This window comes from Balaenoptera physalus, assembly GCF_965194825.1.
Source record: "Balaenoptera physalus genome assembly, chromosome: 2".
NCBI lineage: Eukaryota > Metazoa > Chordata > Mammalia > Artiodactyla > Balaenopteridae > Balaenoptera > Balaenoptera physalus.
This window is the reverse complement of record NC_138883.1, coordinates 32,045,776-32,060,249: the sequence shown is the minus strand read 5'-3', so window position 1 is coordinate 32,060,249 and position 14,474 is coordinate 32,045,776. Positions and strand designations below refer to the sequence as shown.

General features: G+C 37.4%; 1 protein-coding gene across 1 annotated transcript in view; it reads right to left on the bottom strand.

The window, feature by feature from the left end:
- Positions 1–324: 324 nt before the first annotated feature.
- Positions 325–14,474, bottom strand: part of COX16 (cytochrome c oxidase assembly factor COX16) — a 32,190-nt gene continuing 18,040 nt past the window's right edge. Inside the window, exons 3-4 of the mRNA XM_082451957.1 lie at positions 3,924–3,986; positions 325–690 (exon numbers count right to left, since the gene is read on the bottom strand). Of these exons, the coding sequence (XP_082308083.1) occupies positions 574–690; positions 3,924–3,986 (180 nt within the window). The 3' untranslated portion in view covers positions 325–573. The remainder of the gene's footprint in view (positions 691–3,923; positions 3,987–14,474) is intronic.

Sequence of the window (14,474 nt, the reverse complement as noted above, 5' to 3'; positions counted from 1 at the left end):
ATGGAAGTTATGACCTCATGATTTTTGCTTTAACTTGGAGCAATAAAACTTTCTTAACGCATTTTAATGGTATCAACACCATCATCAGGTGATGCTTTGGAGACTGATTAGCCTGACATGTGAGGTATTACAAATAAAACCAAGACTCTTACCAGACTGATCAACATTATTTTCCACATAGGTCTGACATAAAATCCTGCTTGATGTTACTGTGAAAATTTGGACACAGACCTATAATTCTCATTAGGAATCAGATTGCCCTACTGGCTGGGGGAAAAGAATATGGGTGGGTACCTGGGAGTAGAATAAATGAAACTCTTTAAGTGGCAGTATTCACATTTTTATTGAGCAGTAAAAAATATATGTGGTCAACATTGTTACTTTCATTTGCAAATAAAAGAGTTGGGAAGTATAGAAACCTGTACTTAACTTTTTATCAAGAGTACTTATCATCAAATTACTCCAATCCAGGCTTCGGCAGGTCTGGAATTTTCTTTCCAATGGATAGGAGTATGTGGTGGGAATTCCAGTTGATAACATTTTCATTAAAAAAAAAAAAAAGAATCAGCATAGTCAAGTTGTCTTAGTGTTACGGATTTCTGGATTTTGTCGTTGGAGGAGGTCAGGATCTTCCCAAGGCCTGGGTCCTCGAATATTCTTCCAGTCATCAAAAGCAGAGTCCTTTATTTTCTATAGAGCCACAAATATTAGAGGATAAATATTAGTATAGGAGCCCTGTGGGTTTGACTAGGACCTCAGTGAATGAATGAATAAATAAGTAGAAAGAATTCAATAGGCCCTCACTTATAATTCTAGTAAATAACTGCATATCAAGCTTAATAATTAAAGAAATGGCATATTTCTTAGGACTTAAAATTTTTCTTACTTCCTATTGATGTTACTGCCTATCTTTCCCCTCATCAGAATTAAACTATTAAAACAGAAAAAGTCTGTATTTTTTAAAAATTTATTTTATTAAATTATAGTTGATTTACAATGTTGTGTTAATTTCTGCTATACAGCAAAGTGATTCGGTTATACATATATATGTACATATACACATACATTCTTTTTCATATTCTTTTCCATTATGATTTATCACAAAATACTAAATATAGTTCCCTGTGCTATACAGTAGGACCTGGTTGTTTATCCATTCTATATATAATAGTTTGCATCTGCTAATCAAAAACTCCCAATCCATCCCTCCCCCATGCTCCCCCTTGGCCACCATGAGTCTGTTCTCTATGTCTGTGAGTCTGTTTCTGTTTTGTAGATGTGCTCATTTGCATCATATTTTAGATACCATAATAAGTGATATCATATGGTATTTGTCTTTCTCTTTCTGATTTACTTCACTTAGTATGATAACCTCTAGGTCCATCCATGTTGCTGCAAATGGCATTATTTCATTCTTCTTTATGATTGAGTAGTATTCCATTGTATATATTAGTATGTACCACATCTTCTTTATCTATTCATCTGTTGATGGACATTTAGGTTGTTTCCATTTCTTGGCTATTGTGAATAGTGCTGCTATGAACATAGGGGTGCATGTATCTCTTAGAATTATAGTTTTCTCCAGATATATGCTCAGGAATGCTGGATCATATGGCAACTCTATTTTTAGTTTTTTGTGGAACCTCCATACTGTCTTCCATAGTGGCTACACCAATTTACATTCCCACCAACAGTGTACAAGGGTTATTTTTTCCCTAAACCCTCTTCAGCATTTGTTATTTGTAGATTTTTTTAATGATGGCCATTCTGACCTCTGTGAGGTGGTACCTCATTGTAGTTTTAACTTGCATTTCTTGAATAATGTACATGTTTTATTTTTGAGAGCACAAAGAAAGGGAAGAAGCTGGGAAAACAAAACTCCAGGTCCGAACACTAATCCAGCATAATAATGACTAGCATGGGTTAACATGGGTGATGGCAGTAAATGAAGAGAACAAAAGTGGAGACTCTAGAGTCTGCTAGAAGGAATAGAGACCAAGATGATTTGTTCTGCACCTAAGAAATGAGCCTGGGCTTAAGAATGAAAAGATATTCCCCATAGCTGCCATGAGCAAAGCTCTTTTGGGGCAATAAAACTAGCTTCAACCACAGTTTGGATCACCATATCTTTTGTTAGTGTGAAGTGTCTCTCAAGCACAGGAATGAAAATAGGAAAAAAGGGAAGAACATAAACCTTTCTTTACCCTTCTGACACCACTCTGACAGTAACTTTCATATATCTGCTTTGGTTATTCTGGAATAATTAAGTGAACAAGATAGAAAAAGAAACACAGAGAACGCAGGATAGCTTTTATTCAGAGACAGGGAAAATGACATCAATTTACCTTGACACTTGGATACTAAGCATTACTCTTCTACTAACAAGCTATATAACCCTGGGCTAGTGATTTGAGCCATCTGGGCACTAATTCTCTCAAAAGTAATAATGAAAAGGCTAGACCAAATGGTCTATATGATTTCTTCAGCTCTCAAACTCTACGGCTTCTAAAAGAACTTTAAGGAACGTCCACTCCCAGACAAACCCTCCATAGCTATATACTGAGAAGTAGCAAATTAGAGGTTTTGACAAGATAATGGGGAAATAGTGAATGAACCATTCTCTAAATTTCACTTACGGTTTTACCAGGAGTTTACTAAATCTACATAGATGAACAAAATTCTACTAATTTAGTGTTCAAGAACAGAGTAAATTATTTTCAAGTATAGTTATGAAATGATACAAAGTTATAAAAAGGTTTTAAGAAAGAATAATGGCCTTCACTCAGATAACATAAGACCTATATGCTCAAGAGAGTTTGAGAATAATTCTTAAATGGGATGCAAGGTTGGCAGAACAACTTCATGCAAAAGTGGTCCAGTCTCAAACTAAACTAAAAAACAACAACAATAAAACAAAAACAAACAAGCACAACAAAAAAGTGGTCTAGTCTTAAGCTCTGACAAGATCCTCTGGGTAAACAATTTGGAGACTGAATGCCACAAAGTTTGAGGGGTTTAGGAAACATCAAAACCTTTCCACAGATCCTCCCTTACAAAGCATAAAATCAAGCTCAAAATGATCAGCCAATGATTGAACTGCTAAAGTGAGAATCAACACTCTTCACACGTCTCTTCAATGTATATTATTCACAATGTCCACCTTTCAATCAAAAATGACCAAACATGAAAAGAAATGGGAAAATATGATCAGAGATGGAGAACACCCTCTCTCTCTACATCCTATAATAAAACATGCTATTAAGCTCTTTGATTTCGTTAATAAGATAGGTGGAAAATGACACCTCGTTATAATTTTAATTAACATTCCCATTATAAGTTGAGCATCTCTTTATCTGTTTAAAAATGATATTTATTTCCTTGTCTCTGAACTCGTTACATGCTCTGCCCATGTTCCTACTGATCAACTGAGTTGTTGAAATTTTCCATACTAATTTGCTCTTCATATTTAAATAAATTAATTCATCATGTTAAGATAAACAATATTTTTAGAATTTCACATTTAACTAGTAACTTTATATACACTATTTTTTTTTTAGGTTGAACTTTTGAATTTTTATGTATGAATTCTGCAATCTTTACTTTTAAAGTTTCTGGGTTTTCTATCATATTTAAATAGGCTTTTCTGACTCAAGACCACTAAAAAGAATCTTCATTGTTTACTCCTAGTACTTTTAGCCTTTTGTTTTTTATTTTTAAATTCTTGATCCATCTAGAATATGGATATGAAACAGTATATGAAATATAGATCCATCTTTATTTTCTTTTCAAATGACTACATAGTTGTTCCAATAACATATATTTAAGGTAAATATTTTTTCCTGTATTGATAATAACTTGAATTTATCTTAAAGCAGACAGAACCAGTCACTGACAAGTAAGATTGCTACATTAGCATACTGTACCTCATACTCTGATTCCAATGACACTTTATTCATTTTCAGTTTTTTTTCTAACTCAGGATCAATCTGTAGAAAAGAAAGAGTAGCCATAAGTTATTTAAGTCTGTTAGATCCCATTTTCAATTTTAAAAAGTAATATAAGGCATGGCTGGGATGGCATGGCAGATTACAAAAACATGGGAAAATCTCCACAAACCATCTGATTGCATAATGATAACTAATATAGTACTACCACCACTACTACAGCTAATAGCAGCTAATATTTACTGAGGACTTGGTATATGCCACATATTTTGACATTTATTACCTCCTTTAATCCTCAAAAAATCCTATGACATAAGTATTAGTATTATGATCAAAGTAAGGATAATGGAATACAGGTAGTTTGAATAACTTGTCAAAGAGGCAGAACTTGGCTTTGAATCTTGGCCCTCTGCCTCCAGAGTCTATGCTATTAACCACTACACTAAATTATGTTATTACATAGAATCATTACAAAAATACTAATAAATATAACACTGCTCTTGAAAACAAAAAAGAACACTTTATATATACCAGAAATTAAGAAGTTAGCTATGAAGAAATTAGACAGGATTCCATAGTGGTAAACAGAAACTGATGCCATGTTACCTGTGTATAGCAAAGTCTTTAGGAAAGAAGAATGTGATTGCTGAAATTAATTAACAACCATCACCACCAACAAAACCCAAATTAAATTCAGTGGAATAGCTGAATAATGACTAAACACAGCTTAAGACCAAAGTAGTACACAAGAAACACAACCTGAGGATTCCACTAGAATGATGCACAAACAGATGGGATAAATGAAAGAAAAGGCATATTATGAAAGCTAGATCCAAAATAGGTCTATTAGGGGTTTCAGAATTACAGAATAAAGAGAATGGAGGAAGGGCAATAACTAATCAATAATTAATGAATAATATATTAAAAATACATGATTCCTCAGACTGAAAGAGCACAATAAAAAATAACCACAACAGGAATTCCCTGGTGATCCAGTGGTTAAGATTCATTGATTTCACTGTTGTGGGCTGAGGTTCGATCCCTGGTCAAGGACCTAAGACCCTATAAGCCATGAGGTGCAGCCAAAATAAGTAAATAAATAAAATTTTAAAATAACCACAACAAAACAAAGACAGCCCACTCTCAATCAACTAATAGTAAAGCCTTAGGATATTAAGCATAAAAAGAAAATCTCAAAAGTAAAGAGTGAAAAGACAGCTTACTTACAAAGAGATGAGGATTAGAAAAAAGACTGTTCATCAGCAACTTAAAACGCTAAAATAAAATAAAATTATATCTACAATGTTGATATTAAAAGAATTACTTTGAATCTCAGTTTTATTTTGACTATTTTCTCTCTTCTTCCTCGGCTTCTACTTGATTGGGTTTTTCTCAATCAGTATTTTGAGTGGTGGAAATACATACAAACATATCAACAATCTCAGTAACTGCTGAACTCGTCTATTAACCAATAAAGATTTTCTGACTGACATTTTTAGAAATCCAGTTACATATTACTTACAAAAAATGCACTTAAAAAAAAAAGAATGAAAACACAAGGTTGAAGGCAGAGGTTACAAAAAATGATACACTACACACACACACACACAAAACTGGTGGGGGCAGGAGGATCAATACATAACAATATTTTTAATGGACAAAACAGAATTCAAGGCAAACAGCATCAGAAAGGAACATTTAGGACTTCCCTGGTGGTCCAGTGGTTAGGACTCTGCGCAATGCGCGGGTTTGATCCCTGACTGGGGAACTAGGATCCTTCATGCATGAGGCACGGCCAAAAAAAAAAAGAAAATTCAATATTGGAAAATGGAACAATTTTTAAAGAAAATGTTAGAATTATTAAATATTATGTGACTATATTGGTTTGAAATTTATGCAGCAAAATGGATAAAAATTTAAGAAATAAATACAAAAACAACCTAAAGGAGCTTAACATACCTCTCCCAGAAACTAACTGATCAAGCAGATTATAAATAAGATTACTGAAGATGAGTAAAATGATTAACAAGTTCTTTCTAATAGATATATATAGAATTTTGAGCCCAGCAAATTTGGATTGCTATTTTCTCCTCAAACACACAAAAAATGTTAATAAAAATTAAACTTATTATAGGGCATAATGGAAAACTAGGCAAATTCACATATAAAAATCGTCATACATAACATACTCAATGACCACAATCGATAACATTTAAAATCAATAGCAAAAAGATAACTGCAGAAAGAATCCACATATATGGAAGCTGAAAACGTTTTGAAATACATTAACATGTTAGAGAAGAAATCAAACTAAAAATTACAAAGTATTTACAAGTGAAGAGTCATCTGTTGCATGATCTTATTCATTCTAATAGGTTTAATCTTCTTGTGTATAAAATTTCTTGGTAGAGAACATTTCACACTCATAATGACATTTTCATTCCTTTCTATCTAAACCCACTTAGTTCAGATTAGCTCAAGATGGCAGAGTGGAAGGACGTGAGCTCACCCCTTCTTACAAAAATGCCAAAATCATAACTACTGCAGAATAACCATCGACAAAAAAACACTGGAACCTACTAAAAATGATACCCTACATCCAAAGACAAAGAAGCCACAACAAGATGGTAGGAGGGGGCACAATCGTGATAAAATCAAACCCCATACCCATCAGATGGGTGACCCACAAACTGGAAAATCCCACAGGAGTGAAAATTCTGAGCCCCAAGTCAGGCTTTCCAGCCTGGGCATCCGGCAATGTGAGAAGGAGTCCCCAGAGAATCTGGCTTTGAAGGCTGATGGGGTTTGATCGCAGGACTTCCACAGGTCTGGGAAAAACAGGAACTCCACTCTTGGAGGGCACGCATAAAGTCTTGAGGGTACCAGGACCCAGAGGAAAAAAGCAGTGACCCCAGAAGAGACTGGGCCAGACCTACCTGCTAGCATTGGAGGGTCTCCTGGGGAGGCAGGGGGTGTCTGTGGCTCAGTGCAGGGACAAAGACACTAGCAGCAGCAGTTCTGGGAACTACTCATTGGCATGAGCCCTCCCAAAGGCCACCATTAGCCCTACCAAACAGCCTGTAGGCTCCAGTGCTGGATCACTTCAGGCCAAATAACCAATGGCACGGGAACACAGCCCTGCCCATCAGCACACAAGTGGCTTAAAGTCTCCCTGAGCACAGCCCTGCCCACCAGAGGGACAAGACCCAGTTCCCCACCACTGGGAACCAGTCCCTCCCATCAGGAACCCTGCACAAGCCTCTTAGACAGCCTCATCCACAGAGGGCAGACAACAGAAGCAAGAACTACAATCCTGCAGCCTGTGGAATGGAAACTGCATTCACAGAAATTTAGTCAAAACGAGAAGGCAAAGGAATATGTCCCAGATGAAGGAACAAAACGAAACCCCAGAAGAAAAATTAAGTGGAGTGGAGATAGCCAACCTACTAGAAAAAGAATTCAGAATAATGATAATGAAGATGATCCAAGATCTCGGAAAAAGAATAGAGGCAAGGATTAAGAAGATGCAAGAAATGTTTAACAAAGACCTAGAAGAATTAAGAACAAACAGAGATGAACAATATGATAACTGAAATGAAAAATACATTAGAAGGAATCAATCGTACAATAAGTGAGTCAGAAGAACAGATAAGTGACCTGAAAGACAGAATGGTAGAAATCATTGCCATGGAATATAATAAAGAAAATAGAATGAAAAGAAATGTAGACAGTCTAAGGGACCTCTTAAATGCACCAACATTCCCATTATAGGGGTCCCAGAAGGAGAAGAGAGAAAGGACCTGAGAAAATATTTGAAGAGATAATAGCTGAAAACTTCACACAGTCATCCAAGTCCAGGAAGCACAGAGAGTCCCAGGCACATAAACCCAGGGAGGAACACGCCAAGACGCCTAGTAATCAAATTGACAAATACTAAAGACAAAGAAAAAATATTAAAAGTAACAAGGGAAAAACAACAAATAACATACAAGGGAACTCCCATAAGGTTATCAGCTGATTTCTCAGCAGAAACTCTGCAGGCCAGAAGGGAGTAGCACAATATACTGTATTTAGAGTGATGAAAGGGAAGAACCTATGACCAAGAATACTCTACCCAGCAAGCCTCTCATTCAGATTTGATGGAGAAATCAAAAGCTTCACACACCCCAATGTTCACTGCAGCACTATTTACAATAGCCAGGTCATGGAAGCAACCTAAATATTCATTGACAGACGAATGGATAAAGAAGATGTGGTACATATATACAATGGAATATTACTCAGCCATAAAAATGAATGAAATTGGGTCATTTGTAGAGATGTGGATGGACCTAGACACTGTCATACAGAGTGAAGTAAGTCAGAAGAAGAAAAACAAATATTGTAAATTAATGCATATTTGTGGAATCTACAAAAATGTTACAGATGAACCGGTTTGCAAGGCAGAAATAGAGACACAGAGGTAGAGAACAAAAGTATGGACATCAAGAGGGGAAACGGCGGGTGGGATGAATTGGGAGATTGGGACTGACATATATACACTAATATGTATAAAATAGATAACTAATGAGAACCTGTTGTATAGCACAGGAAACTCCACTTTGCTGTAGAGAAGAAACACAACATTGTAAAACAACTATACACCAATTAAAAAAAAAAACAACACTTTACAGACATGCAAAAGCTAAGAGAATTCAGCACCACCAGACCAGCTCTGCAACAAATGCTAAAGGAACTTCTCTAGATGGGAAAGAAACCAGAAAGTTAAAACAAACTTGTACCTACATAGACTGCTATATCAAAACCTCACAGCAGGGATTTCCCTGGTGGCAGGGTGATTAAAAATCCACCTGCCAATGCAGAGGACATGGGTTCAAGCCCCAGTCTGGGAAGATCCCACATGCCACAGAGAAACTAAGCCCATGTGCCAAAATCACTGAGCCTGTGCTCTAGAGCCCACAAGCCACAACTACTGAAGCCTGTGCACCTAGAGCCTGTGCTCCGCAACAAGAGAAGCCACCGCAATGAAAAGCCTGCACACCACAACAAAGAGTAGCCCCCAATGGCCAAAACTAGATAAAGCCCATGCGCAGCAACAAAGAACCAATGAAGCCAAAAATAAATTAATTAATTAATTAATTAAAGACAAAAACAAAAAACCCTCGGGAACAGCAAACCCCAAAACTATAATAGATACACACACAAAAAAGATAAAGCAACCCAAACAGAACAATAAAGATGGCCATCAAACCACAAGAGAACAAAAGAGGAAGGGAAGAAAAAAGACCTACAAAAACAAACCCCAAACAATTAAGAAAATGGCAATAGCAATTTACATATCAATAATCACCTTAAATGTAAACGGATTAAATGCTCCAACCAAAAGACATACACTGGTTGAATGGATACAAAAACAAGACCCGAATATATGCTGCTTACAAGAAACCCACTTCAGACCTAGGGACACATACATACTGAAAGTGAGGGGATGGAAAAAGGTATTCCATGCAAATGGAAATCAAAAGAAAGCTGAAGTAGCAATACTCATATAAGGCAAAATAGACTTTAAAATAAAGACTGTTACAAGAGACAAAGGACACTACATAATGATCAAGGGATCAATCCGAGAAGATATAACAACTGTAAATACATATGCACCCAACATAGGAGCACCTCAATATATAAGGCAAATACTAACAGCCATAAAGGGAGAAATCGACAGTAACACAATAGTGGGGGACTTTAACACCCCACTTATATCAATGGACAGATCATCCAGACAGAAAATTAAAACACACAGGCCTCAAATGACACATTAAACCAGATGGACTTAATTGATATTTAACAATAATTCCATTCAAAAGCAGCAGAATACACATTCTTTTCATGTGCACATGGAACATCCTCCAGGATTGACCACATGCTGGGCCGCAAAGCGAGCCTCGGTAAACTTAAGAAAACTGAAATCATATCAAGCATCTTTTCCAACCACAATGCTATGAGATTAGAAATCAACTACAAGAAAAAAAACTGTAAAAAACACAAACACGTGGAGGCTAAACAATATGCTACTAAACAACCAATGGATCACTAAAGAAATGAAAGAGGAAATCAAATAATACCTAGCGACAAATGAAAACAAAAGCACAATGATTCAAAACCTATGGGATGCAGCAAAAGCAGTCTAATAACCAACAGGTGGGAACACAGGCCCGCCCATCGGCACACAAGTGGCTTAAAGTCTCACTGAGCACTGCCCTGCCCACCAGAAGGACAAGACCCAGCTCCACCCACTACTGGACGGGAACCTGTCCCTCCCATCAGGAAGCCTGCACAAGCCTCCTAGACAGTTTAGAGCAATACAATCTTACCTCAGGAAACAAGAAAAATTTCAAACAACCTAACCTTACAGCTAGAGCAACTAGAGAAAGAAGAACAAACAAAACCTAAAGTTAGTAGAAGGAAAGAAATCATAAAGATCAGAGCAGAAATAAATGAAATAGAGATGAAAAAAACAATAGCAAAGATCAATGAAACTAAAAGCTGGTTCTTTGACAAGATAACAAAATTGATAAACCTTTAGCCAGACTCATCAAGAAAAAAATGGAGAGGACTCCAATCAGTAAAATTAGAAATGAAAAAGGAGAAGTTAAGATGGACACCACAGAAATATAAGGATCGTAAGAGACTACTACAAGTGACTATATGCCAATAAAATGGACAACCTGAAAGAAACAGATAAATTCTTAGAAAGGTACAAGCTCCCAAGACTGAACCAGAAAGAAACAGAAAACATGAACAGCCCAATCACAAGTACAGTAAGTCCCCTACATACGAGCCTTCAAGTTGCCAACTTTCAAAGATAGATGTTCGCATGTCTAATCACGTAAGTTACTTCACATGTCTGGTGTACATTGTCACATGCATGCATCCTCTACAAGTGGTTGTGCTTTTGTGTACCTTACTGTACAGTACTGTATATAGTACAGTAATACAGTATCTTTATTTCAAGCCCAGGATGTCTGGAAGCAAGTGTAAAAGCAGTGGGTGATATAGCTGGCACTGCTAAGAAGTGTCAAGAGATAACAATGGAAACAAAAGTGAAAAAAATTGAGAGTGAAGCGAGGTGAAAAGATGGTAGACGTCACTCGTTCTTATAACATGAATCATTCAACCATCGGCACAATTCTAAAGAACAAAGACAAGATCATGGAATATAAGAAGTGTGCTGTGCCGATGATGTTGACAATAATATCGAAGAAGTGTGGAAGAATGATGGAGGAGATGGAGAAACTTCTCAGTGTATGGATGCAGGATCAGCAACAGTGTTGAGTCCCACTCAGCTTTATGTTGATTCAAGACAAAGCTAAAAGCCTTTACGAAGACTTGAAGAAGAAACGCGGCAAAGAATCAGAGGGCACATCTTTTAATGTCAGCAATGACTGGTTTCATTGGTTCAAGGTTAGAGCCAAACTTCACAACGTAAAAGTAAGTGGCAAGGCAGTGAGTGCAGATACAGTAGCTGCCCTGGAATTTCCTGAAACTCTTTGAGAAATTACTGATGAAGGCATGTATTTAACAGAGCAGGTTTTTAATGTGGATGAGATAGGACTGTACTGGAAGAGGATGGCAGACCAAAGTTACATCAGTAAGGAGGAAAAGTTAATGCCAGGCTATAAAGCAGCAAAGGGCAGACTAACTCTGTTGTTTGATGGCCGTGCTTCCCACAATATGAAGCTGAAGGCTCTCTTAGTTTATCATTCAGAGAACCCAAGGGCCCGTTAAAACAAAGCCAAGGGATCTCTTCCTGTTGTGTGGAAGAGTAACCCCAAAGCCTGGGTTACAGAGGCCATTTTCTATGACTGGTTTTTCCACCACTTTATCCCGGAGGTGGGGAAATATTGCTTGGAGAAGGACATCCCATTCAACATTCCTTTGCTGCTTGATAGTGCTCGGGGCCACCCCCCATTCACGGATGACTTTCATCCCAACGTCAAAGTAGTGCATCTGCCACCAAATACTATATTGTTCATCCAAACTATGGACCAGGGAGTTATAGTGACTTTCAAGAAATATTATTTACATCACACTTTTCGCAGTAAAGGCGAGTGACAGGGATCAGGAATAACCTTGTGACAATTTTGGAAGGACTACAACACCTACAAGGCCATAAAAACATTGACTTTGCATGGCGTGAGGTTACGGCCAGCACCATGAATGGGGTTTGGAAGAACCTTTGCCTGCAGTTTGTTCACGATTTTCGTGGATTTGAGAGGGTGGATGAGGAGCACAAAGAGATCTTCAGCAACTCAGTGACCCTAAGCGAGAAGCTGGAGCTAGATCTGCAACAGGACGGCTTCACTGAACTCCTTGCTGTGCAACACAAGGAGGTTACAGTACTAATGAAGACCTGATGGAATTGGAGGCCCAAAGAAAGGACAAAGAGAGACAAGAGGAAGAAGTAATTGAAGAACCGAAGAGATTCACAACAAGGGAAATGGCAAGGGGATTTTCTTTATTTGAGGAGGCACTGTTAGGTTTTGAGGCATAGGACCCAAACATAGAATGGTGCATGAAGGTTGCAGCAGACGTTCAGAATTCAGCCCAGTGCTACTGTATCATCTATGACAAGAAAAAAACAGCTACTACCCAGACATCAATGGATCGTTTTTTCAAGAGGGTGGATAGAACTGAATCCAGCAAGGAACCAGAACCTGTGCCATCAACATCAGGCGTGAGTGAAACTGCACCTTGCCCTCCATCTCCTATTGCTGACGATCCTTCCTCCTATTGCTCTACCATCTCCCACCTCCTCTCCCTCCTCCAGTCAGTAATTCTTCTTGCCTGTTCACTCGATGCCAGCCCCTGTATGTCAGCTGTTGTACTGTACTACTGTACTTTTCAAGGTACTGTACTGCAAGATTAAAAATGTTTTATTTTTTTGAGATGTTCGATTTTTACATATTATTTGTGTGAAAAGTATTATAAACCTATTACAGTACAGTACTATATAGCCGACTGTGTTAGTTAGGTACCTAGGCTAACCTAGGCTAACTTTGTTGGACTTACGAACAAATTGGACTTACAAATGCGCTCTTGGAACAAAACTCGTTCATGTGTAGGGGACTTACTGTACTGAAATTGAAACTGTGATTAAAAAACTCCCAACAAACAAAAACCCAGGACCAGATGGCTTCACAGGCGAATTCTATCAAACATTTAGAGAAGAGTTAACACCTATCCTTCTGAAACTGTTCCAGAAAAATTGCACAGGAAGGAAAACTCCCAAACTCATTCTATGAGTCCACCATAGCCCTAATACCAAAACCAGACAAAGATACCACAAAAAAATAAAATTACAGGCCAATATCACTGATGAACACAGACACAAAAATCCTCAACAAACTACTATCTGAATCCAACAATACATTAAAGGATCATACACCACGATCAAGTGGGATTTATCACAGGGATGCAAGGATTTTTCAGTATCCACAAAGCAATCAGTGTGATACACCACATCAACAAACTGAAGAGTAAAAACCATACGATCATCTCGATAGATGCAGAAAAAGCTTTTGACAAAATTCAGCACCCGTTTATGAAAAACACTCTCCAGAAAGTGGGCATAGAGGGAACCATACCTCAACATAATAAAGGCCATATACAACAAACCTACAGCTAATATAATATTCAGTGTTCAAAAGCTAAAAGCAGGGACTTCTTTGGTGGTCCAGTGGGTAAAACTCCGCACTCCCAATGCAGGGGGCCCAGGTTCAATCCCTGGTCAGGGAACTAGATCTCGCATGCATGACGCAACTAAGAGTCCGCAGGCCGCATCTAAAAAGTCTGCATGCCGCAATGAAGAGTCCGTGTGCCGCAACAAAGACCCAGCACAGCCAAAATAATAATTAAAAAATAAATAAATATTTCAAAAAAAAGCTGAAAGTATTTCCTCCAAGATGAGGAAGAAGACAAGGATGTCCACTCTCGCCACTTTCATTCAACATGGTTGTGGAAGTCCTAGCTGTGGCAATCAGAGAATAAAAAGAAATAAAAGGAATCCAAATTAGAAAACAAGTAAACTGTCACTGTTTGCCGATGACATGATACTGTACATAGAAAATCCTAAAAACGCTACCAGAAAACTACTACAGCTCACCAATGAATTCGGTAAAGTTGTAGGTTACAAAATTAATACACAAAAATCTGTTGCATTTCTATATACTAACAACAAAATATCAGAAAGAGAAATTAAAGAAAAAATCCCATTTACCACCACATCAAAAAGAATAAAATACCTAGGAATAAACCTACCTAAGGAGACAAAAGACTTGTACTCTGAAAACTATAAGACGCTGATGAAAGAAATCGAAGACGACACAATAGAGGGAAAGATATACCATATACTTGGATTGGAAGAATCAATGTTGTCAAAATAAGTATACTAACCAAGGCAATCTAGATTCAATGCAAACCCTATCAAATTACCAATGGCATTTTTCACAGAACTAGAACAAAAAATCTCAA